Below are 26,594 nucleotides of genomic sequence, written 5' to 3'. Positions count from 1 at the left end.
GACCTGAGGTGAGCAAGGGAGCAGGCATCAGATGACACTAACTCTGGCTAAGAGATCAGTGGCTGTCTGAGAGACTTTAAAGGGAGAAAGAGAAGGAGTTTGTGTGTGGATTCTGAGGTATTATGGGATCTTAGCTGGAGACATCCATCTGGTGTAGGCTGGAGTGATGAACATGGGCTCAGCGGCTATAGGTGGCGGTTAGTCATGGGAATGGGTGAAAATGAGCCATGAATACATAGAGAAGAGGACCAAGGACCCAACCCAGTGGATGCCATTTGAAGGGCGTGCTCCAAGAGGTAGTTGATAGTATCAAATGCTACAGGTAAATACAAAGTAAACTGGATCCATCTGATGGCTACTGGCTACTTTGGTGAGGACTATTTCATTGGAGTGTTATGGACACAAGGCAGGATTGGGAATGGAGGATGGGATGGGGCTGAGGAAGAGTCTTTGAGGACATCCTCTGAACTAAGTAGGCTGTGTAGGTCAGATGGGCTATACTTCACAGTGCCTCTGCCTGTAACTAAGTACTTGAGTCCTGGTGTGGTGCTGTAGGATAAGCACTGGACTGCTTACCACAAGGTCGGTGGTTCAAACCCACTAGTTGTTCCTTGGAAACCCTATACAGGGTCACTATGTGGGAACCAAGTCCACAGCACTCAATGGTAAAAACACAGTCATGTTGCTTTCGTTTTAAGAGTATTCATGTCCAATGACTAAGCTTTTAAAATAACGGATTTCGTGACAGGAGCAAAGGGTCTCCCTTCGGTGATTGACTAGAAAGTTGCAGCAGCTGAGATGAGGCAAACTCTTACGAGCTTGTGGGACTCGATGTTCTCACACTCTACAGGAGGGACAGGGCTCCAGGGTCCTCCTGTGTTAAGGGTGATCTAGAATTTAGACTGTGGACTATAAAACAAAGCCTTCAGTTCATCACAGAATCCTAGTGGCCGTCAGCATCTGATTTGCCTCGACACAACCAAGCAATACAACTCTTCTCATTAAAAAAATAAAATGGTGAAGTTCTGTGCACATACACACAGCCTAGAGATGCTCACCCTTCTAGAGTCTTTGTGTTAGTTTAGTTTGACTGGATTTTGGGGGTTCTTGCATTGAGTAGGAAAAGCAGCGTGACCCAGTCCCCTTGCCCACCTTTGTCACTCACTAGTTGGGTGCCTTGGGCAAGTTCAGGTTGTATGACCATCTGTAATGAGAAGACTATCAGCCATCCCCAGCTCACAGCCCTCCCTCCATACTTGGTTCATTCCTCCTCCTCCTCCTTGAGCAGTCAAGTCACTTCCAACCCATAGTGACCCTGGATATGGGGTTTCCAGGAATCAGCTGGTGAGCTTGAAACCCAACCTTGCTGTTCAAACGGACTGTCTTTCCTTACTGGACCAACAATGCTTGTACAAATGCTTACTAAACTGCAGAGCATGAAGGATGGTAGTCTTTAAACGTGCTAAGTGCTGTTTGAGTGGGTTCCAACTCATAGCCATCCTGCACAGGGTTTCCAAGAAGTGGCTGATGGCTCTGAACTGCCAATCTTGTGGTTGGTGGTCCAGTGTTTATCCCACAGTGCCCAGCACTGTATTTACGACAAATCCCAAGGCTCAGTTTAAATCATCACTCTTCTTTCACATACCTGAGTTTTCTAGTGCTGTTAGAACAGAAACTGCACAAGAGGATGGTTTCAACAGACAGCATTCTCCCCGTTTGAGAGGCTAGACATTTGAGTTCCATGTGCTGGCTCTGGCAGAAGGTTCTAGGTGGTCTTCACGTTGCTCGGCATCTCTAGTTACTAGTTCGCATTTAATTTGGTAAATCTCAAAGGAGACTGACCCCAGATACACCCTACAGTAATCCTGCCTCACTAGAATCATCAGACAGGATTGTAATCACAGCCACACAGATTAACATTTACACACGTTTTGGGAGGACACAATTCAATCCTTAAGAGGGGACATGGACTCAATCCATAGTAACCACCTTCTACATCATCTCCTTGGATCACTGGTGTTACTAAAATGATCTGGAAGTTGCATAACATAATTCACAGCATCTTCATACTCAACATATGCAGATAGACACAAGTGTGCCCTATACTCTGGACATGATGATGCTGTGCAGCCAAGCACTGGAGCATAGACCAGATGGACATAAGACATAAGACAGAACGAGCTCTGCGATGCGCACTGGGAAGGCAGGTAAAGCTGTAGCTTAAAGATGATGCTTGCAAAGCATTTTCAGAAACAGAAAACATTTAAACTGTGCTTGATGAAAACATAAAATCTTAAATAGAGTAAGTTAACAAAGTGCGCTTAGCTATGTGTTTAAAATTTTCACGGTTACAGGAGTATTATTATTTAGGAAATACCCTAGCAAAATTAGAAATGTATCCGTATTTTTGTTGATGCCTTAGGAATCAGCTTCCCCAATGACAAGCTGGCATGCGTGATAAGGACAATCAACAGTGGGTTCATGTCAGGGCTTTTGAGAATGTTAATGATCAAGGAAGACCTACTCTATGCCTGTTAGACCCACTGCCCTCTCGAAGGGCATCCCTGGGCTCTCTGTATGTGCTCAGGCATGGAGTTTAACACAAGGGCCTAAAGACAACTGTTAGTGCCAGTGGCATCTGAACTTCTATTTTCATGTGGCTTTTACCCTCAAATGAGAAAATAACTTTCTGAACAACTTTTTGAAATATTAGCCATTGCTTGCTATGGTCATGTACAGGGCCAAGTTCACTGGAGAAACTGTACATGAATTTATTAAAGCAGAAAACTCCATGTGGCAGAAACCTCCTCACCTGCTCCCCTCTCAAGATCCCAGAGTAACTTTCAAAGCATCTAATAAAACTCAGTTTTGAGTATTTACGATGATGTGAGAATTTCCTGACATCAGTTAGCTTTGGGAGGGGACCCTGCTTCCTGTTATATTAGGTGAGCCCCAGCTCCCATGGGCCTATCCAGACGCTCCAATCTTGCCTCATCTCTAGAAAATGAGGTGCCTGCCAGCGCCTGCTCTGCATCACTCAGTGCCTCCCGGTGTTCGTGGGTAACCTTGCTCCCTGTGGCCCAAGGAAATCTACAATGATCTCATTAGCATTCCTAAGGGACTCACTAATCACTTTTCCACTCTACTATCAAAAAACATGGAAATTAGTAAGTGCTCAGAGTAAGCAAATGCTTTTGCTATCTTATGCCTCAAATTTCCAAGGGGGTCTCCTTCTTCTGCCCAGCCTTTCTAAAAGGCAGCATTTAGAAGATACCTCAGTGGGGTTCTGAGTATAAGTTGAGGGAGAATCGTTGGGAAAGAGTATTTGTGAGCTGAGTTTCTTAACAGCAACTAGAACATGAAAACAAGCAACACCGGCCAGAGGAGTCAAGTACAGACTTGTTCCTGTATGCCACAGACTATTAAGCACAAGGTGGAAACGTACTAGGACTTTATTACATGTCTATTTTACTGGTTGCTCAGATTCACCAAGGCCTTAGTCATCCGTAACTATGGGTCCCTGACATCTGCTGCTAGAAATGATTAGGTGGCAGTACGACCATTGATGTCACAGCTGTGACCACTTAGTGCTTTTAGACGACTTCAATCGTAACATGTAACGACTTGGGTCTAACAGGAAGGTTTGCAGTTGCTGCTGTGCAAGGCAGTCTTCAGGAGGAGTCTGCCAGGCCAGCTCTAATGAACAGCAGAGGCCAGCGATGCCTTTGTGCAGGGAAGTCCAAACTCTGCCTGGCATTTAGAAAACCTATAAAAAATGACCTTCCCTCTTGGGACCCTATTGCTACATCTCAAACACTCTCTCCCGGCTCAATCTGTCCAGTCATCCACTCACCTACCATCCTGGTTACCAGCTCACACTCCACACTCGGGGTGGGCGTGGACAGGTGGGTAGATGAATGGACAAACGGGGGAAAGGCAACATTCCCAAATGTTCTTGAGTTGGATGTCCTTGATGACACCTCCTGGGATGAAAGCAGAGCTTGCAGTAAGGAAATTAATTCGGACAGAGCTCTTGTAGGACTGAGTAAGGATGATTTCTTGACCCTCTGAGATCATCCTAAAAATCTTTGACAACCCAAGAGGAAGCCTATTTGTCTCTTTCCAGATGGGGGTAATGTGATTGCTCCTGTCAACCTCCTGGGATGGGCAGTTACAGCTACACACTTGGGAAGCGGTCAAGGCTTGAGTCTGATGTCTGAGGAGTATGCCAGTCCATGTCCACTTCAGGGTCCGGGCCCCGGTCAGGAGCTACCCTTTGATAACAGCAATAGGCCTGAGTTTGATGGCCTTCTTGCTGATGCCCGCGTCGTGGCAGGTGTTCACCACATCCGTCACGTTCTTGTAGGATTCAGGAGCCTGCAGAGGCGGAGTCAATGAATGGCTATTTAAAATGGAGTCTTTACAAGCATTACTTTGCATATAGTTAAAGACACATATATTAAAAACACTGTGGTATTTTTATTGCCTATCAAATTAGCAAGATTAAAATGATAACTAAGCTTAATATTGGTAATAATCAGACACTTTGATTTTTATATTTTATATATATATATACACACACACACACACACGCATATACAAGGGCTTTCTGCTCCCACAAAGATGTACAGCCTTGGAAACCCAATACAGAGCTATGTGTTAAGTGCCATCTAATAGGTTTTGACTAACAGCTACATAGGGTTTCCAAGGAGTGGCTGGCTGAGTTCGAACCACTGACCATGCAGTCCAGTGCACTAGCCTGCACACACACATGTGTCTTCTCTGTACGTTCCAAATTGTGTTCCAACTACTATATGAGGGGGCTTCAAAAAGTCCATGGGAGAATCATTTTCTTTTCATTCCATTTTTCCACAAATTTTTTGAAGCCTCATCGATCAGGCCACACGACAGCTATGTGGCTTCAAATTTAAGTATCTAAATGTGCACATACACACAGATAATTTAAACACAATCTTTAATCCCCTGTTATTCAAACGAAACTACTGTCCCCCAATCCTTTCTGCCCCTTTTCAGAAGGTGGCTGTTTTCAGGTCTAAGCAGGAAATACACAGGTGTGCAAAAGCAAAGTTAAAACAAGCTTGCATACACTATGTTGAAAGTTTTATCTGTAGGCAGACTGTCTGTGAAAGGTATGAGCTATTTTTATGAACTTGGCTCATAATCATCTCCAAACAAAAGAGGAGACAATAATATACCCTAAATGAGGTCATTTGAAGATAAAAACATAATGTCTGCTACCAAAACCTAAAATCCTTGGTTCTGTATAATATTGGCATAAACCCAAAGTAATTTTTTGCTGAACGGTTGAAACACTCCACTGACCTCTTCCATAACCAGTTTGGGGGAGGCAACGCGGATTGCAATTCCCATATCTGCCAATTTGTCCAAGACATCCTGGAAGTCTAAGTTACGTCGAGATTTTGCTCGAGACAACGCCCGGCCCTGAAATAGAAAAGGACGAACTTTATAAATATAGAGAGCGAAATGTGATGTTCAATCCTCCTAGCAACTGTGGAATCTTCAGGATTCCTCTATCCGTTTCAATTAAAAAGTCAATAAAAAACAATTTTCTTCTACTTTATCAACCTCAGTATGTGTCTTTCATTATAAGTGACATCACTGTTGTTTAATGACTTCCAGTCAATTCCAATGCACAGCGATCCTGTGGTTTCTGAGGAGAGACTGCTGAGTCTCAACCTCAGACCTTGTGGTTCAAACTGACTTGTGGTCCATAATACCACACTAGTACTCCTCATGGAAAATAAATTTCTACCTATGCAAAAGCACTGTGTATTTAAAATGAAGCTCTGTGCATTTCTAATGACGTGAATGATTGAAACACGCAATAGAAACACCATGATTAATTATCCAGACCGTGTCTGCCATCACCCACTCTGCGCTCTCCGGGAGACTCAGACACCATTTCTCCATCACGGCACTACTGACACTTTGCACCAGACAAGTCTGTGTGGGGACTGACTGTTTCATACTTCCCTGACCTCAACCCCCTAGGTGTCACTCCTGTCCCTTGGTGGGGGTGTGGGTGCAAAATCAACTGACAAGTACTAGGAAAAAAGGGGTCCTGGAGTGCTGTTGTAGAATAAGTTCTGGACTCTAGATTGGCGGTTCAAAGCCTCCAGTCTCTCCTCAGAAACTACACAGAGAGGGTTGCTATGAGTTAGAAGTGACTCAGCGGCATCTAACAACCACCACCAACAGGGACAATGAGCAGTTGGGAAGCAGCTAGAAACGAAAGAGCAGAGAAGGAAAGCAGGGTTAAAATGCAATTTGGAGCGTCAGTCCGAAGAGACGGCTATTCTCGACAGTTGTAGTTCCCTCTCCAGGACTAGGAGGGGTTGGGAAGCTACTGGCTCCACGGCTAACTCTGGTCTGCAAACTGACTGCAGAAAACAATCTTCTTGGTGTAGAGCCATGTCCATTTGTGCTTTGTCTACAGCCTCTTCCTTACTCCAGCAGCAGAGCTGAGGAGCTGAAATAGACTGGATGATCCACAAAGCTTTACTACTTACTAGCCACTCCTTTACAGAAAGGGCCCATTTCTGGCTTAGAAGATTAGAGTCAACGTGCTGAAGCTGGTGTGGGACCATATACACTGGGCCCTGGTTTGCATCTCCCAGGTCTGGGCTGGACCCTCCCAATGGGAAGGAGCAAATGATGCCAATGTCCAGCTCAGATCTACCACAATGTTAGTTTGCATCCATTAAGAGTTGTCAGCTACTCCATCTGAATTTTCTGGCCTTGCCAAGGTGAAGCATAGACCTTACCTTTCCCAGCAGGTCAGGAGAGAACCCACACCTCCACTCTGTTCCTGTCAGTCAGGTCAATGAGCCTGTCTGTCCACAAGCACCCCATTCTCCTTACCGCTCCATGACAGGTGGTCCCAAAGGTTTCAGTCATGCCTTGTTCCGTGCCAGTGAGGACGTAACTACAGGTTCCCATGGTGCCCCCAATGAGCACTGGCTGTCCAGTGAGCTGAGGATGCACACAAAACACAAACATTGTAATGCCCACAATGTCCATTTCTGCTCTCACTGTAGGACTGGAGGAAAATTCTGAGACTCTTATAACTGTCCTCAGATGTTATCTTCACTCTTTAGTAGTCTGGAATGTGAGGACCAGTATGGGTGGATTGAGTGTATGCGTGTGGTGGAGGACCACCTGGTGGTAAGGCATCACCTGCCCTCACGGGGCCTCAGCTTTCTCATCTACGAGTGAGCACAGGCCTTTCTAGCTGCACTACAGCCAGACACCACAAGGGTGAGAGAACTCAGACAATTCAAGTTTAACCTTAAACCTCCCTTTCTAGCAGGCTAGAATGTTTTCCAGTACTTCAAATGATCACCTAATCCATTCTTAGCATCGTGAAATATATCTCAATAGTATGTTTTCAGTAGCCTATTGGAAGCCCAAATACTGTGGGGGAGGGGGCAGCCACAGCTCCAGAGAACGGGCACCCCAGTTCCCAGGGGAGGGGTTACTTGCTTGGTAATCCACGGCGATGAGGGGGTGGTGAGGCGGGAAAGCCCGGGTGGACCCTTTCCTGTGCACCAGCAGTGTGCGTTCCTTCCCGTCCACCACATGCTGCTCCACCTTGGCGATGTTGTGAGATACGTCATAGATTACGTGGAGGTCCAAGTCATCAGGGGTTGTGTTGAAGACCTTGGCAAAAGCCTGCGAGAAAAAGCTTTGGTGAGAAGCGGCCAGAACAAGCTCTTCTGACTTTCTCCACTGAACCCAGTTAGTCTCTTCCTGAAGGCAGTGAGGGATTAAAGAATTCCAAAATGTAGTTACCATTAATCCCAAAGGACAGAAACTGCCTTTTACACCTGTAGCCCATCCTTGGCCCATAAATTCAGGTTAAAAAGCTGCCAGGCCCAATCCCAGTGCCTCCTGGATCTCAGTGGATGGTACCGCCATCTCCTTCGAGATTCAAGGCCAATGCTAGAAGGAAGCCTTAATTTCTCTTCTTCACCTCATTCTCCACACTGGGTAACCTGCTGGATTGAATTTATATAAAACACCAGCTCAGCCACTCCCCCAGTAGGCTATAAATATTTTATTACGTGAATTCCCAGAGCAAAAGCTCTGGTGTAGCACCATAGGTATGATAAGCACTCGATCTCAAGGTCAATTTGAACTGCAAGGTCAGCAGTTCAAACTCACCAGTCGCTCAGCGGAAACCCTATACAGGGTCGCTAAGAGTTGGAACTGACTTGAAGGCCCTTTACAACAACTATGTTTTAAAGCACTTAAACACCATCACAACTAAGAACGGAAGAGCAACTTCAAAGGCACCTGGCGGGTTAAGAAGGTCATGGAGGAGCGGTTGACCCAGGCATAGTTTCCAGCTGCGGCCATTCCCTTCAGGTAGTCCTGACCTTCTGTGGACGCAATGCGAGCACAAGCCAACTGACGGTCGTTGACTATAATCTTGTCTCTCTTCATGGCCTTTTCCATAGCTACCAGTGCATCTGTAGCAAGAGAGGAACAGCCCCACATCAGACAGGTGCCCTGTGGAACTCAGACGTACCGCAGAAAAGCAAGCGACAGTTAAACTTGCTGTACAACAAAACTAAAGAAAAGACAACATTGCCTTTAGTCTTTCTGACCACATCTCTTGGTTAGTCCCGATTTTGTTATTACTGATGTTTTCAGTCAGTCCTATGACATAAGCCAGGTGAGGTACAGAGATGATATCTGCCATGCACACCCCTCCCTGGCCTTGAGATGTGCACAGACATAACAACAATCTGGTCTCAGTCACTACAAATTCACCACGTGAAGGAAGGAGAATACAGGCAGAAAACACAGTTCATTCTCACCATGGTTTTAGCAGTTGTTTCAGGGCTAGAGACAAGTTGCTAGATCTCAGATGTTCTGTAGGAAAATCCCAGCCATTGTTAAGGGGGGGAGGAAACTGGAAGAATGTGGAAAACGCTAGCCAAGGCATCCTGTATTTGCTAGGTGAGATATTTTACGGGGGCAGGTTGGCACAAATGATTACATTCTCATAGGACAAAACGCTCATGCAAGATTACATGACAGATTTATTACTGAAGTTTATAGATCTATCTCTGAATAATTTCTCATGTGTTGCTAAATCCTGCCACAGACTCTGAGCCATCCACTATTTTCCTGTCTCCTGGTCACAAATAGCCTTTGTAAAGACTGTACAAATGGTAAGACCCAGCTCAAATGCATGCCAAGGAAACCAGCTCCAAAGTCCTTTTCTGAATAGGTTTGATTTCTTTGTCCTGCAGTACTAATTGCGACCTTTAATGTTTCCTTAAATGATTAACACTTCCTTTACATAAATATGAGTGAGGGCAGAGTGCTGCCTGAATCGCCATATCCTCCAGAACACAAAGTTCCCGACGTGTGTTTGCTGAAGGCATGTCTGCTCCACAGGTTCCACAATGTAAGTATTTTCTTACGCTTTTAGTAACCAGTGCTGATGCAGCTCACAACAACGAGAGCCGACGTCCACTGAGTGTTTACTAAGTGCGGAGTCCTGGTGTGGCACAGAAGGATAAACACTCAACCTCGGTTGGTTTGAACCACAAGGTCAGCAGTTTAAACTCACCAGCTGCTCCTTGAAACCCTAAACAGGGTCACTATGAGTCGGAATCGACTCCATAGCATTTAACAACAACAGAGCACTGATTTCAGTGTTCTATCTAAATCACTTCATTTAACCTGTTGGGATGAATTCACCTATAACATACCTGTGGCTACTTGGTGGCCCAAGCCTCTGCTTCCGCTGTGGATCATCACACACACCTGTCCCTTATGGTCGATGCCCATTTTCTTAGCAGCATACTCGTTGAAAATCTCATCCACAACCTGGATTTCTGCATAATGGTTGCCTGCTCCCAGGGTTCCCAACTGCAAAAGTAAGAATGTCTCATAAAAATAACCTCCAGTGAAGACTGTCTTTCTTTAAAAGAACATTTTAAAAGCAGAGAGTTGTAAAAGCAAGCTAACAACAACAAAATCGGCTCGTACTGGGACCATCTAATTTTAAACATCCCAATTTTAGATGAGAAAACCAGATCAGAGAAGTACCAAGCCTGCCAACAAGTAGTGGCAGCACAGCCATCCATTTGGTCACGTGTGGATTTCACACATCTGCTGTCTTCTCATCTCAGTGACACCCACGGGCACGGGGTCTCTGTTCACTTCACCTGCAATGGCAGGAAGCTCTGGGCCAACCTACAAACTGTCCAAGTCTGTAAAGACGTCACTTGGGAGTGAGTCACAAACCTCCTGTCGTATCCTATCCACCGCCATCCACTTCTAGTTCATGACATTTTTATTTTAGAACATTTCTAAGACCCCGATGTCATATTTAGAATACGAATGAAGCATAAACAACAAAAAATAAGTTTGTTCCTCCCACCTAGAAACGTTCACCTGTTTATTTATTGTGGTTAAAACACATACAACAAAAAACCCTGTATATATGTGTGTGTGAATATATATATATAATATATAGATAGCTAGATAAAGAGAGAGTGTCCTGGTGTGGTGCTGTGGGTTACTGCACAGGAAAGCAAGGCTGCGTTGAACTGTACGGTCAGTGGTTCAAGCTCACCAGCCACTCCTTGGAAAGCTTATACAGTTTTGCTACGGGTCAAAATCAACTCAACGGCACTTCACAACAACAGTGAAACATATATATTTATCATGACATTTACCAAGGAAACACTTTTTACACTGAGTTTAGTGACTTTATGTTCATCATGCTGGACAACCATTACTACTATCCTTTCCCAAATGATTCTATCAATTTGGGATTTTTTTGATATATTGTGGGAAAAACAACAACTGGGGATATATATATATATATATACATATATATACTTATTATACGGGAAATAGAATTTTTTCCCCAACAAAAGTGACGTATGAAAAACTATGTTGCCCCTTGGGGTGCAGTGGATGACTTGACATGGCTTCTTCAGCTATAGTCTGTGAGTGGGTGAGGCCATGCAAATCGGGTGTATGCAATTGTAAGCGGGGGCTGGTCACTTTTGCCATCCTGATGGGTTTAAAATGAGACATCTCAGAAGTAGGAATGTCAGGAGTGGAGCCCATCCTTTGGGCCCCGTGACTCTTGTATGCTACCTTCCTCAGTCTAGGAGACAGTTGTGACCCCCAGAGGAGTGGCAACAGAGCCAACAGCACGGGAAGAGTGGTGGGTTTCCTGACTCACAGAGCAAACAAAGCTGAGAGCCCTGGGTAGGAGGCTGGCTTGTGGAGGGGAATGCCTCCTGCTACTTAATCAGGGGAAGCAGGTTTGCCAACCCAAGGAGCTAGGGCTGAGTGCCCTTGGGCTGAAGCTTACCTAAGTGCGGTGGAGTGCCTTTTGGGCATTTGTCAGTGGCACTAAAAGAAACTTTTTGAGGTGTTGAGCGGCAGAAGGAACAAGGACCAGAAAGAAGACATGCCTATAGGCAAGTTCTGACATTAGAACTGGATCCTAAGCATTTCTGATCTGAAATTGTAACTGAACTGTAAGTGACTTCCGAGCGGCCACTGCAGTGGATTAGGGAAGCCAGCCGAGAAGGGATGGTATGAGGACAAACAGGGTGAAAGCACTTCTGACATCCCTGTCTAAGGAATCCACCTGTGACGTCAGAGCAGGTAGGAGGCCACCCTGCCATCGTCATACCCCTCTGCAGTTACCTGAGGAAGGCCTCTCTTCTTGGCCCTGGCAGAGACCTTGTTGGGGTCAGCCTGCAGCATCCTCCCATACTCCTCGCAGTGCTCCTTGTCTTCAGCCCAGGCATAACCTTCTCGTAAGGACCAGTCCACACCCATCTCCAGGGCCTCCTCCAAGTCTCTGAAGTAGAGAACACGGTACTAGTAGGTCCACAGCAAAGGAAGACCAAACTCCAAGGAGCACAGTTCTACTCTGACACATACTGGGTCATAATGAATAGGGGTGGATACAATGACAGTTGGTGGTGATAGTGGAAAACACTTTTATATTAACATTAAACGCTGAACTATGAACCACAAACTTGGTGGTTTAAACCCATCAGCTGCTCCAAGGGATTAAGATGAGGCTTTCCGTCTCTGCAAAGATTTTAAAAAAGCCTCAGAAACCCTGTCCAGGTTCGCTAGGAGTCGGAACCACATACACATGAATCTGAAAAGAGAAGACATCAAAGGAACTTACTTGTCGGGCATATAGTTGTGCTACTGAAGTAGCAACTTTCAGGTGCTCTGCTTCAAGTGACAGTCTGACTATCAATTCCACCTGGAAAGTGCTCACACTGCAGTCTCAATTTAGGTCTTACTTCAGAAATACAAACCCCCCTAGGCGAACAAGGAATCCTGATGGTACAATGGCTAAGCACTCAGCTGGTAAACAAACGGCTAGTGGTTCGAACCTACCCAGTGGTTCTGTGGAAGACAAGACCTGGTATCTGCTCCCATAATGCTTTCAGCCTAGGAACGCTATGGGACAATTGTACTCTGTCACGCAGAGTGACTACGAGTTGGGACGGACTTGATGGCACACAATAAGGTAAAGAACATGCTGCAGCATCAAAAAAAGGAAGGTTCTGGATAAATACCAGGCTGACTGGTAAAAGGCAATGCGGTTCAGAACACAGTGCCTGAAGTCTAAGGATTTCTGCTTTGAACGACGATCCCCCTAACCTCTAGTTTCCTTTCTTGTCAATGAGGTGTGTGAATGTTGTAGGGGACAGGAAACGGGAGGCACTGTAGCAGGGTTTGCTGGACTCCGCTTCCCAGATCCCGCGTTTCCTCTCAAATGAGGCTCTGTGGTAACCGTGTGTGGAGTGGGCACAACAGCATGTATTCCTCTGTGTCTCTGTGTCACATTTTGGTAAATCTCACGATATTTCAGACTATCTCAGATTTACTATTGCAGTTAATGTTACTGTTGTTGTTAAGTGCCATCTGGTTGATTCGGCTCATAGGACCCTGTATAGGATTTCCTGATACAACAGTGACACACCAGGAGGCCAGTGCACACTTAATAAACCAAATTAAAAAAACCCAAACCCACTCCCATCAAGCTGATTCTGAGACTGCAATTCTTTACAGGAGCAGATGGCTTCATTTCCCCCCTCAGAAGCAGCTGGTGGTTTTCAAATGATGAACTTGTGATTCTCAGCCTAACACTTACCTTCACAGCACCACTGAGCCTCCTTACTAAATGCAGTATAGTGCAAACATGAGTTTTATATGTACTAGGAAACCAAAGAAATGCATGATTTTGCTTTCTTGCAGAAGTCTGGCAACAGACCTGCAACATCTCTGAGGTACAACAACATACACACAATGGAATACTCTGCAACAGTGAAGAAAAATGAATCTGCGAAACACTTCATCATCATATGGATGAAGCTGGAGGCCAACATGCTGAGTAGAATGAGACGACTACTGTAATAACCCGAGGGACGTTTGTTTTCATGCTCAAAGAACATTGTCTGATGGCTACCAGCGGTGGGAGGGAGAGGAATTCACTGGCTACAGGGTAGACACATTAACTCGGGGGATGCGCAGGGCAATATACAAGAAGGAGGAGGTTGGCAGCAGAATGATGAAGACAGGTGAAGACACAGGAAGGTATGCAAGGGCTAAAGGGAAAAGAAGTGTTCTGCGGGTAGTTACATGGGCAGAGACACAGTCTCAACAGGTGTGGGAGGGAGACTGGGAGCATACTCACAAATATGTAAGAGTTTGACAGAGGATATTTGTACATGGGGATTTACCTTTCCTGCAAACACACCTATGAATGTAGTGGTGCACACAGCAGGCAAAATGATGGAAACGTCTTAGATATTATCAAACATCTTAAGGCAATGAATTCTGAGCCTGGGGACACCAAGGTCAACTGGCATAACATAGTCCACAAAGACAATGCTCTACATCCTACGTTGGTGAGTAGCTTCTGGGATCTTAAAAGCTTATGAGCAGCTGTCTAAGGTGCTACTACTGTTCTCTCCATGTGCAGAAGAGTGATGAGAATCGATGATGTTTAGAACCAGTCCAGCAGACTAATAGAACTTGTGAACATCAGTCTCCATGACTCTAAGACCAGAAGAACTAGATGGTGCCCAGCAACCACTACCAATTGATTTGAATGGAATCACAGTACTAGGTGGAGTGGGAGAAAATGAGGAACAAACTCCAAATTATATACACTGACTGGGCTTACAGGTCAGAGAGACTGGAGGAACCAGACTATGGCCCTCAGCCACCCTTCAGGTCTGGAAAGGAACTCACTCTCAGGGACCAATTTTCTGTCAGGCAGTACACAGAAATACAGGGCTGACAACACTAGTAAGGTCTGCTCACCATGGAATGGCCAAGCATTCACAATCAGAAGGGCAACATTTTCCTAAGGACAAAGACGAGAAGGGAAGAGCAGACGGGTGAACGGAAACACGAATCCCAGGGAGGAAGCGGGATAACTGGTGTTGCAGGGAGGGGATTGCAGTCATGGAGATGAAACGAAGTGTAGGATTTCCTGAATGGAAAACTGATGATCTTGTCAATAAACCTTCACTCAATGCACAATAAAAAGTTAAACAAACACAATTTTTGCTTCCATTTCCTGAAAAGTAGAACATTTCATCTCCCAAGTGTCCAACATTTGATATGACAGTGAGGGACATTCAGTAAAACCTTTCTCGTTCCATGCCCTAGAAATCTGTGCTCTTACTTGGCGTTCATTGGGATGACACCTTTTGATCCCACTCCAACAGGAATGTGGTCAAACATCGCTTGGGCAAGTTGTTCTTTCACCGGCTGAACGTCACCCTCATCTAAATTGGTTCTTAGCAAGCGGACACCACAGTTGATATCAAATCCGACACCCCCTACAGAACACAGAAAAGGTGGCCACGTATTAACAAGAGCAGGAGGCTGAGTGTCAGTACCTGTGGTTTCTATTAATGCAAGTTACAAAAGGCAACCCTGCTCTTAAACTGCCCATGAAAACGGTTCTGTTTTGATGACACCAAAACAATCAAACGTAACAGACTGAAGAGACATCAGGGCCAGGGAGGCAGTAAGTGGCATCTAGGGGAGGAGATCAAAATGTTCCTTAGGCACCTCTCTCTTTTCCTCACCACTCCCGACAGGATAATAAATTCTATTAGTCTTTTCAAGTCACCAACTTTTCAGCTTTGTTGATTCTTTCTATTGTCTATCTTTTCATTTAATAGCGCTTGCTTTTAAATTTCCATCATTTAACTTTGTGACTAACCTTTTAAGATAAACCTTGGGCCGTTGATAGTTCAGCTTTTCTTTCCAATTTTTTTGTGTTAGGGTTAATAATTGCCACCTAAGGAGCTCTGGTAGTGTAGTGGTTACGAATCGGGCTGCGAACCGCAAGGTCAACAGTTCGAAACTACAGCTGTTCCACGGGAGAAAGATGAGGCTTTCTGCTCCCGTAAAGATTTACAGCCTCGGAAACTCTGTACAGGGTCGCTATGAGTCGGGACCGACTCCACGGCACATGACAACAACAACAAGGAACTCTGGTAGCGTAGTGGTTATGAATTGGGCTGCGAACCTTAAGGTCAGTGGTTCGAAACTATCAGCGGCTCCGCGGGAGAAAGATGAGGCTTTCTACTCCCATAAAGATTTACACCCTCGGAAACCCAATACAGGGTCGCTATGGGTCGGAACCGACTCGACGGCACTTAACAACAAGAAGCATAGTGTCAGTGTTGCTGCTAAGTGCCGTGGAGTTGGTTCTGATTCACAGCATCCCTGTGTAAGGGTTCCAAGGAGAGGTTGGTAGGTTGAAGCACTGACCTTGTGGTTAGCAGTGCAGCACTTAACCCTATGGTGTCCTATCAGGACTCCACATAAGTGCCTAGGGGATTCCTGATACAGAATGTTCGACAAACTACTGCTCTATATGATCTCAATGCTTTGAAATCCGAGAACTGCAATGGCCGAACATGTGGTCAGTGGCAGACGTTCTGGATTGAAAAGAACACACAGTAATGTGCACACACATGTGACCTCACATATACTGGGGCCAAGGTGTCCTGCAAATCTCTGTCCTTACTGAGAGAAATCTGCCATTACACCTCAAGAAAACCTGCTGGGTTAAATGCTGATCAAGGGACCCTGGAGCACCAGTGGGTAACACTGGGCTGCTAACCACCAGGTTTGTGGTTCAAGCCCAGCAGTCACTCCCAGGGATGTGAGGTGGCTTTCTGCTCCTGTGAAGAGTGATTCTCAGGAGCAGTAAGAGGCAGATCTACTTTGTCCTGTAAGGTCACTGTGAGTTGGAATCCACCCCACGGCACATTCTGGGTTTAGGCCTTTGGGCTTCCCTGGTCCTTGTGAGCCTGGCCTGACACGTTCTCACTGACTTGGTAGCTCTGAGACCTTCCAACAGACCAGCCTTTCTAGTTATCCTCAACGGTGCACCCTTCAAGATGTCGTTTACCCTTCCGACTTCTAGGCAGACTTTTGGAAAGCACAGGTCTCAGGTCTGATGTATAAAGTTTTCAGTGAGAAAACACTACAGCAGCCAAGGTGGACACAACCCGAGGTGACCAATGACAGTTAGAACAAGCACTGAGCACTTCCCATGGGCCCAGCCCTGTGCTAAGTATTTCACAGGTCTGAGCTCATTTAATCCTCACACCACCACCGTGTGGTCATATGATCAATCCCAATTTCACAGGACGTAACAGAGACACAAAGTCAATAATCTGACAGAGAAGTGCTTCAGTCTGTTTGTAGCCTATGTCTGAAGAGTGCCTGGCAGCTAACAGAAGCCCAATAAACTTTCAATAACTATCGGCTCTGTTTGATATCTGATGACGTCTGAGTGGTCATAACCAATTCTTCCAGTAAATGAAAAGAGCTGACAGACCCTGAGGAGACAGCAGACATGACTCACAGAGGGCAGCTGCAGACCCGACAGCAGACGTATCCAGTGAACTTACCTGGTGAAACCACTGCCTCAGGGTCACTCATATCAAAGGCTGCCATATTCCCAATAGCAAACCCATAGCCCGAGTGGACATCAGGAAGACCAACAGAACGCTGAAAGAGAAGTGAATTGGAAGGTGAACTAGGGGCCGATACAGACTCCCAAAATGACTATGGGTTGGAGCCTTCGCAAAAACCACATCCCATTTTCACGGAATCTCTACTGGTAGAAGTTGGGAGTGAAAATTCCTAGCCAACAAGCAAAATATGCAAGGATATTTTTTCTATAGTCTAACCATTAACTAAGGAACTTTAAAACAGAAAAGCTTCCAAATAACATGATATAGGAAGACCACATAGTAACTTTAATGTAGTCACATTTTACCAGTAATCCTAAAACACTGATAAATAAATCACACTCGTGTTGGATTAACAAGGGGGAAATAGGCACTTTATACAGGTTCCAAGTGTTTATGCAGTTACAGACCCACTTAAGAAACTTGACCTTATGAATACTGTACACTTTCTCCATCTGGAACCTGAAGGAATGCAGGGCAAATACTGAAAGATATGCAGACATCCAGAATTCCTTCTGGTCTTTTTATTTCCCCCACAAATGGCCAGCAATGGAACTCAGAATCTAAGCCAACCCACTCCCATCGAGTCCGATCTTCCAACTCATAGTGACCCAAGAAAACAGAGTTCCTCAGGGTTTCTGAGACTGTAACCCTTTATAGGAACAGACAGTCTCATCTTTCTCCTACAGAGCAGCAGGTCCAGTGGGTTTGGACCTCTAGCTGTGGTAAGCACCTCAATGTTTAATTCATCATACCACCAAAGCTCCAACTGCTCTAAAGCCCTCAGAAACCTAAGCTCTAGTGGAAGAAGGTAAATGCTGGATTGTTCCGTCCAGTTCTCTCCCTGATCTTGCCACCGCCCTCACTGTCCAACCAGGCCCACTCTCTCCCTCCACTCAGACTTTACCCGAAAACTAGCTTCTGTTCCTTCTCCAACTCTCCTTTTGAAGAGAGTATAAAAAACCTACAATGACGATGCACTGATTCAAGAATAATGATGTATTACATAAAAACCACTTCACCACAGAAAACCAGAAACTGCACATCTAGCTAGACTCAGTGATTCCTGAAGTCCAAAGCTATTTCACAATGTCTGCCGATCACTGTCTAAATGACACCACTCTCATTTCTGCAAGGACACTCACCAAGTCAACAAGCTCTTAGGGTTACAAGGAAACACAAATGATTAAAGCACTGAACTCTACTCACGTGAACAATCCCAGGCAGGGCTGCCACGTTGCCGATCTGTTTCATGGCCGGCAGGAAGCCACCAACACCTGGAGACAAGAATTCAATATTAGAAAGAAGACATGGTAAGCACATTTACACATTCCTAGAGTGCATGAAATGAAAGGAAGAAGTGTAGGCTATTAACCAACAAATCCGAGATGGAGGTTTGATAGATGTATGAAGGGAGGTTCTTGAAGGAGGAATCAAGAGGACAGGAAAGGTCTGAGGGCAACCAGACTAATGGCATATATGGTGCCAGGGCTCTGTGTAAACCACGAAGAAGGTAGCAAACGTACTAGGAGATATGAAACCTAACTATTAATTATACTTCATTTTGTCAATCAATATAAAAGTACCAGGATAAGCACTGGGCTGCAAACCATCAGGGTGGTGGTTCAAGGAAGAAAAGTTGAGGCTTTCTGCTCCTGCAAAGATTAACAATCTCAGAAATCCTGTACAGGGTCACTATGAGAACAAACTCAATGGCACTTAACAACAACAACATCCAATAGTGAAAATTATTTTTTTTAAAAATTAATCGAAAAATGAAGCAATAAAGATGCGGGCTGAGTTTGGCCAAATTCCATTGACAACTGTTGAGCTTGAGAGAGAAGAAGGGCTGGCTGGTTTGCAGTTTAGGCAAAGAGTGAGCTCCAAAGCTCACGGGCACTGACCTAGTCACTGGGGGCTAGAGCAGAGAGTGAATCAGCCTGCTTGTCTGAAGCACAGGGAGGCGTGTGTCAACTCTGAAACTTGCAGCAAGTACCCATCTGACCTACCTTGGATGGTTAGCTGACCAGATGAAGATAAAGATCCTCTATACTGTGAGCAAGTAAAAATTGCTACAATCTGATGGACCTTTGCTTATGGATGCAGTTGCTCAACATTCCAATTGGAATAGAAGGAATTCCAACAGGAATATCAAGGAACAAGCTGGATCCCTCAGTGTACTGGGTTGATTGTTGTTAAGTGCCATTGAATCTGTTCTGACCCATAGCGACCCTATACAGGGTTCTGAGGAGCAGCAGCTCATGAGCTTGAACTGCCAACATTGCAGTTCAAACAACTCTGCAGTCTGACACATTAACCCACAACGCCACTGGGTTGATAGGGTCAGGCAATCTAGACAATGGCTACAAAGGCACAAAGTGGCTGGTGTGTAAGCCAGCTGAGGGTGCTTAGTTTCAGAATGTGGGCAGTAAGGTAGAATTCCCACTGGAAAGTTTTCCTCTTCTCTAGTTGGATCTGGTGACAGTGGATGAGAGAGGATGCCGATAGGGTTTATGATTCAATTATGAGTAACTGTTAGCAAGATTAATGATCACAACTGTTAACTATAGAAGATGTATAACTAAAAGGGGGGAGTAGTTAATCTTTCATTTCAGAAACAAGACGATCCCAGGACCATCAAGAAGGAGGCGCATGAGTGAACTGTGAGATCCTACCCTGAAAACCCGTGACAGCAGAGACAGTGGCAGGACAGACAGAGCAGCTGTAGGCTCTAGGCCCATGGGCTGAGTCAGGCTATGAGCCTGTGGGCAGGAGGCTGGCTTGCAGAATATGCCTTAGGACATTTAAATGAACTAAATTTTTTGTTTCATATATATATATATATATATATATATAAAAAACCTTATGGATCATAGCAGAATATTCTCTAATGAGTCCCCTAGATTGGAAGGTACACAAGAAGATAGTGGCCACAGCAATGGACCCAAAGCTACCACAGATGGTCAAGATGGCCATGAATAGGAGCCAATTTGATGGCAGCTAACAAGAAATCAGTACCTCACAGAGGAAGGGACTTTGTGAGGGAAGTGGTAGAGCCAGGAGCGTGCTGGATCCAGTAAGCAGTGAACTGAGTGGTGAGGCTAGCTCAGCCATCTCATTCCCAACTTCACCTCATTCCCTGAAGTTCCCATCAAAAATCAAGTAAAGAATGATGGGTCCTGGTCTTACAAAAAGATCTGGGTCCCAGTTTCTGCTCTGTCACATGGGAGCTGTGTCATTCTACACCTGGGAAGAGGGGTGCTTACCCAGCATTAGTGTGCTGACTGAAAACCACTCAGCTCCAGATCCTTCCCAGAAGCTTAAGTGGTTAACCGAATGTGGTCATAAATAACAGGGCTTATTTTTTTTGGGTCTCATTTCAAGTCTTAGCCCTTGCCAATACTTTTCTTTTCATTTCTAAAAAACTTTAATTAATAGTGTTGTATCAAGGTTAATTTAGTAATTTTGATGGTTCTATGGTTTTGTAAGATGTTAACATAAGGGGAATTTGGGTGAAGAATATACAGGACTTCTGTACCATTTTTACAACTTTTCTGTAAATGTAAAATTATACCAAAAATTTTAAATTAACTGTTAAAAAACACAGAAATACATATATAAATAAATTTGCATTTTGTGTGTGTACGTAAACACACACACACGCACACACATATAAATTAAGACTTCATGGAAAATGGCAATTTGGGCACTTGGAAACGTTGAGTGTTCTCTCCCGAATTAGTCATTATCTCATTGGTTTGTGGTAACTTAGTTTTCAGGTACTATCTTTAAGGCTTTAGTTATAACTCTGATTTTTACAGAAAAAGAAAAGCCTTTCTTCAACATTCTTATGTTAGGCCAAAAATAGAAATAAGATTATCACCATGTAACATTCTAAAGTCAATCATCCCAACTATAAGACTTAGCCATTATATAAGTTTACTAAATTTCTTCTCATCACATAGTGTGCTCATATTGGTATACTGGTTTGGTTTAGTTTACAAAGGGAGGAAATGGCTGATAGATTTATTATACTTATATCTATACAGACAGATAAGGAGCTCTGGTAGCATAGTGGTTGTGAATCAGGCTGCTAATCTCAAGGTTAACAGTTCAAAACTACCAGCTGTTCCATGAGAGAAAGATGAGGCTTTCTGCTCCTGTAAAGATTTACAGCCTGGGAAACTCTGTACAGGGTTGCTATGAGTTGGAACCGACTCCACGGCACATAACAACAACATATAGATAAGACAGACAGATAGGCTTGGCAGTGTAGAAAAAAAAATTATCATTTAAAAATCTTATTAAGAAACAGCTATTTTTCTGGTAACAGATACTGTATATATACCTCAGATGTAAAAAGTAAGTTATTTACCTAAGTCCTTTCTATAAACAGCATTAGAGCTATTTCGACAAAGCCCAACTAAGATTCTTAATATTCCTTCCATAAATTTGGCTTTTAAAGGACTGTTCTTAATGGAAATAAACATCTTTTTATAAAACTGGCAATTATCTTCTAATGCAATTACAACAGGGAAATAGAGATAATCTTCAAATATACCCATAAAAAAAGAAAGTAATTTCCCACTCTAGGTATGCTGATTCAGTTCCTGACCACGAATCTCCCTTTATCCTCCATGTTCTCTACTATAAACTGTTGGAATCTGTTCATAGGGATCTTGAAAGTGAAACTAACTTTTTAGATGGAGAATATTACAACATAATCATGTTTCTTTTTGTTATTATTTCTAATCATTGTGGCATTAGTTTTTCATCTATCATAGTGCTTTCTCTACAAAGAAAATTACTAGTTAACAACCACCACCAAAGGTAATTAAAAAGTGTCTTTATCCAAAACATGATAAAAAGCAAGATATTCTTGCTCAAACATTCTTATTTCTACATCAATGCTATTTCTAAGTTTCTCTTCCAATACTACCATGAAAACAGAAGTGTATAGTGATCTATACAAAAAGGCAGAGTTTACCTCAGAACTCATTACATTGCAATTTACGCAAGTAGCAAAAAGATATTAATATTAAATTCATTCAAAATTGCCATACTGTCTGTTGTCAATATGGTCTCCTGAAATTATTAAACAGATTACTACAAAATATGCCAAGAAGTAGGGAGCAATAACTTCAAATAACACTCAAAACAGACCCAAGAAGGCTAAAGTCCAAACTTAATTTACTTTGTAAGCAGTCACAATGCACAAAAATTTGACAAGTAATTCAGCTGTTTTAAAAAAAAACAGAGACTGTCTGAGATTATATGAGTCTCATCTGGTAGGCTTCTGATAAGTTTGTTATATAAAGTGTATTTCTCTCCTGCTGGTAAAAGTAGCTTGCAAATATCCATACAGTTCTTAGGAAAGGCGTGAATCTATGTGACAATATTGCTAACTCCAGTTTCCTATTACTTTCATTGCTCTGAAAACATTCCTTTCTATCAGATTCTTCCAAGTCCTTTGCCAGATTATATGAAGTTTGAAATCAGAGGAAAGTTGGAATGTATTGCTTGTCATCAACAACCATCTCAAAAAGATAGTAATTAACCAAAATTCAGAGTTCTTTGATCAAGTTAGTAATAGGCTTCTGCTTTGTTCTAAACCCTTTCATAATCTTTTCCCCCCAAAATTTCCAGTAGGTCTGGATTTTATAAACAGCCTCTTTCCTGGTCCGCTGGACAGTCTTGGCCTCCAGTTTCAACTGAATCCAGTTCCAAAAGTTCCTCGGTTAGTATTTCTTCCAGAAGCCAGTAAGCTTTGCCTGTCTTTTCCCCTACAAACTCTTCTACTTCTTGTTCAAACTACTGGACCTTCTTCAACACATTTATGTTTTTATTTAATACTTGGAGGAGTGCCTTCATCTGAAGATAAACTCTTTAGGGTGAATGGTACTTCGATCTTGACTTTGAGGATTTTTACTGGTGGCATTATCATACAGCTGACTTTTACCACTACATTGGACTTGGGAATCCAAAAGATCAGTATTATCATTGTTCATGGTCCCCAAAGACTCATACTGATGGACAATGCAAAGAAAGGTGTGCAGATTCATGTCTGATCTGATTGGCTATAGGGGTATGAAGACTCCTTGGACTGCTGGGATGGTGACAGTGGTTGAGGACAGCCACTGTGAGGCCATGATGAAATATTTTCAGTCATAGAGATTCTTGGTGGTGCTGAGGGTGTAGCTGAAGGCCAGGGTTAGTGGGTTCCCATTCCATAGGCACCAGGGAAAGCCCCGGTATCCTCTGTGGTTGTACACTACGTCCTGACTGTGGAATGCTACGATTACCATCCCCACAAGAATAATGGGGCAGGGTCATTCCAGGGTTCTGTGAAGCAGAATATCCTGGAACCCGCCTCCTAAGAGTGGGCACTTCAGTCTGACAGTCTTGCTGGGGAAACAGCCAACAAGAGACTGGGACTGGGCCATTGCCAGGTGAACAGTAAGTGTTGGAAACTTCTGTGGAGTAACTGGTCTGAGTCTATCCAGGCGCATATTAAATCCCAGAGTAAGAGGCAGTATTTGCCCTAGGACCAAGGGGGTACCGTGGACCATATGCTCCATTTGTATAAGAATTTAAACTCTGGCCTTGTAATTCCAGTCTTCTAGGATACGCACTTGGGTAAGGAGTTCTAGTCTGCACAGAACAATTCCAACAGTTAGAACTGTAGTTAGGATAAGGGGCTGCTCCTGGTGGCTTCTAGCAGTCCTACCCAGCTCCAGCCAGGTGCCCCCAGAGGCATAGTAGCTATTGCTTCCTCTGACTTCTACCTGCCAGGCGGGCTCAGCCGAGTTGTTCCTGTCACCAGCAAACACCCATAAGCTTTTCCTGTACCCACCAGGGAACAGGAGGCTGGGAAGTTCAGAGCATGGAGGATATAAGGGTGGAGGTGGGTGCATGGGCACATGTCCATCCCCAGGCCCACAGTAGTGGCCACAAGGGGCCTCTGGGCTGCCACCAGCTCCACTGTCCCAAGTACTTCCTCAACAATACTTTACAAGTTAAAATTATATTGAACTACTATTTTCTCAGGTCACAGGAAATCCATCACTTGTACCATCACATGCGGAAAGGCAACATACTTACCCCCACCACGACAGGCGTTACGCAACTCCTCAAACATTAATTTCTCCAAGGAGTCATTCACGTAGAAAACACCTTCCACCTGGTACCAAACAAAGGAAAGCAAATGTACAAAATGTATATACGTATATATATATATATATATAAGGACTGGGCAGAATACAAACATGGCAGGCAGTACTGATTTGTATTTTACTTTACTCTTTATAAGACACTTCTACATTGCTGCAAGTAAGCAGAAAACTTCCTATCAAAATCTACAGTATACATCCATCATTAGTCTTTTAAAATGAATTTTGCAGTTTTCACAATTCAATCTGCATACAGATAAAATTTTTTCTTCTATATGATAAAGAAGTCTTCCAACAATGCTATGGCAAAAGATCTCAGCGCTCTTGTGCTTCTAAATTACCAATGGGTTTTGAAAACACCGAAGAATCATACAACTCAAATTGCAACACAAAAATGAAGTTATCGGACCTTTGCGTATTTCTTCAATGTTTAAAGCAACAGCAAATCACCTTTTACCATGTCTTCAGGCAATTACAAACATATTTCCAGACCCACTACCATCAAGTTGGTTCTGACTCACAAAACCACACCTGACACATAGCAGCCCTGTAGAAGGGTTCTAAGACTGTAAATCTTTACTTACACAAATAATGAGTAAAATTTTTAGTATGTAACTTGAGTGCTCAGTTCAACAACCTACCTCAGTTAAGAGGCTGGACAATGAACACACACACACTAAGAACCAGGAAACGGAGTCCTGCTGTGGCACTGTACAATAAGCACTGAATTGCTAACTGCAAAGTCGGCAGTTCAAACCCACCAGCTACTCCCCAGAAACCTATATGGTCGCTATGAGTTGCAACTGACTCAATGGCACTTACCAACAGCAAAGACCCAGATATTTTAATCAGAGAACACATAAAATAATGTAGAAGCACATATGAATATGTAAAACATTTAGACAAATTTGTTTCTTATCAGATATTTGACTTCATCACCATTGCATGAATAATACCACCAGTTACTGGAAAATGTCTCCCAGACTATGAATCCTCTTGCTGGGCAAAGTATCACCATCTTTGTAAAGTGATCCACCTCATGGTGTTGCTCATTCTCTAAATCTTCCTCCAGGGATCCAGATTCTGCACCCAGAAAATGACCAACTGGAAAACTGCGGCAAGCAGTCTTATCCCCAGGCTTCTCTCCCCTCTCTGCCCCTACTCAGTGCTTCACTCACCGGGGGCACTGAATCCCCTTTGATATTGAATAAAAGGGCTGAGTGGGCCATCACAAACTTTTTTTTTTTTTTAAGCCAGTCTCCGGATTATAAACTTTCAGTGCACCTACCTGGCATCTTAAATGATTTCACAGACCATTTAATTGCATATGTACCCAAACAAAACCTCACTTTTTTTATTTTTTAAAAAGAAAAACAAATTCTGAGCTTAGGGCTGAAAGAGCCAAAGTAATGCGGTGAGTTGCGGCTTTCAGCTATTCTGGTCTTGGATTCTCAAGTCTCCGTATGGGGCGCACCTCCGGTCTCAACTACCCAGTCCTGGCTGAGCTTAGTATGTGGGTAGAGGGTGCGAAGGCACAGACCTGGTCCTCAAGGTCTTTTAGCTAAAAGTATCTTCAAAAATCAACCCTTGGGCCCGGAATCTGCTCTCACCTTGGGGAAACCACCCTGGGGCAGCGACTGGGTCCGCAAGCACAGCCCGGGAGGGTCCCACCAAGGCCAGCGTGACTCCGCGGGCCGCACCACCCGGAGGATATCACGGCTGTCTGCAGCTCAGGAACGTCTGCACCCCTCACAGTGCTTTTAGGAGAAAACGGCTGGGAAGCGCCAATTCCGGGTTTACTTGGATGCGCCCGCCATAGCTCGCTTGGCTCATCCCTCGTGGGGTGGGGACCGCCCCTGAGCCGAAGGAGGATGGGCTGCCCGGGGGACCGGGAAGAGTCGGGGTGAGGGCATGTCCCGCCTAGGAGGAAGCAAACCGAGTCGGGCACAGGAAGGAGGCGCCGCACACCCCGAGCCGGGAAGGCCCCGCTGTCCGGTCCCTTCCGCCACCTCACCTGCATGTTCGGCACGAAGCCTTTCTTGATCCTCCAGCAGTTTTTATTGATCTTTTCCAAGAACTGCAGCTCATCATTATAGTTGCGACTCATGGCGGCGACAACAGTGGCGGAGACTACCGGGTCCGCTTTGAAGAGCAAGCGGCTGCCGCGTTGTCCCTCTGCCCAGAGACCGCCTGCGCGCCCTTGAAGCGCAAGCGCAGTCGGTTTCGCTGGACCGGGTGGCCGACGGCAACCGGCGAGGCTCGAATCTCTTCAAACCAATCGCTTTCTCTTAAATTAGACTGCCCTCTAGGGTTTATTATTACAAAAAAAAAAAAAAAAAAAAAAATCTCTGCTAATTGTTTTCTT

At 44.3% G+C, this 26,594-nt stretch overlaps 1 protein-coding gene and 1 pseudogene across 1 annotated transcript; both read right to left on the bottom strand.

The window, feature by feature from the left end:
* Nucleotides 1–4,159: 4,159 nt before the first annotated feature.
* On the bottom strand, nt 4,160–26,417 carry RTCB (RNA 2',3'-cyclic phosphate and 5'-OH ligase). The gene is made up of 12 exons (XM_006865242.1): nt 26,244–26,417; nt 24,162–24,240; nt 18,270–18,337; nt 16,998–17,097; nt 14,747–14,903; nt 11,731–11,887; nt 9,768–9,927; nt 8,338–8,513; nt 7,525–7,713; nt 6,904–7,014; nt 5,344–5,463; nt 4,160–4,377 (listed from the first exon to the last, which is right to left on the bottom strand). The coding sequence occupies exons 1-12, from the start codon at nt 26,334–26,336 to the stop codon at nt 4,270–4,272; spliced, it is 1,518 nt and encodes a 505-aa protein (XP_006865304.1). The 5' UTR covers nt 26,337–26,417; the 3' UTR covers nt 4,160–4,269.
* Nucleotides 22,719–23,974, bottom strand: LOC102822330 (annotated as a pseudogene).
* Nucleotides 26,418–26,594: the final 177 nt, after the last annotated feature.

Source organism: Chrysochloris asiatica, unplaced genomic scaffold, assembly GCF_000296735.1.
Source record: "Chrysochloris asiatica unplaced genomic scaffold, ChrAsi1.0 scaffold00076, whole genome shotgun sequence".
NCBI classification, from domain to species: domain Eukaryota; kingdom Metazoa; phylum Chordata; class Mammalia; order Afrosoricida; family Chrysochloridae; genus Chrysochloris; species Chrysochloris asiatica.
This window is presented reverse-complemented; position numbering and strand designations above follow the sequence as displayed.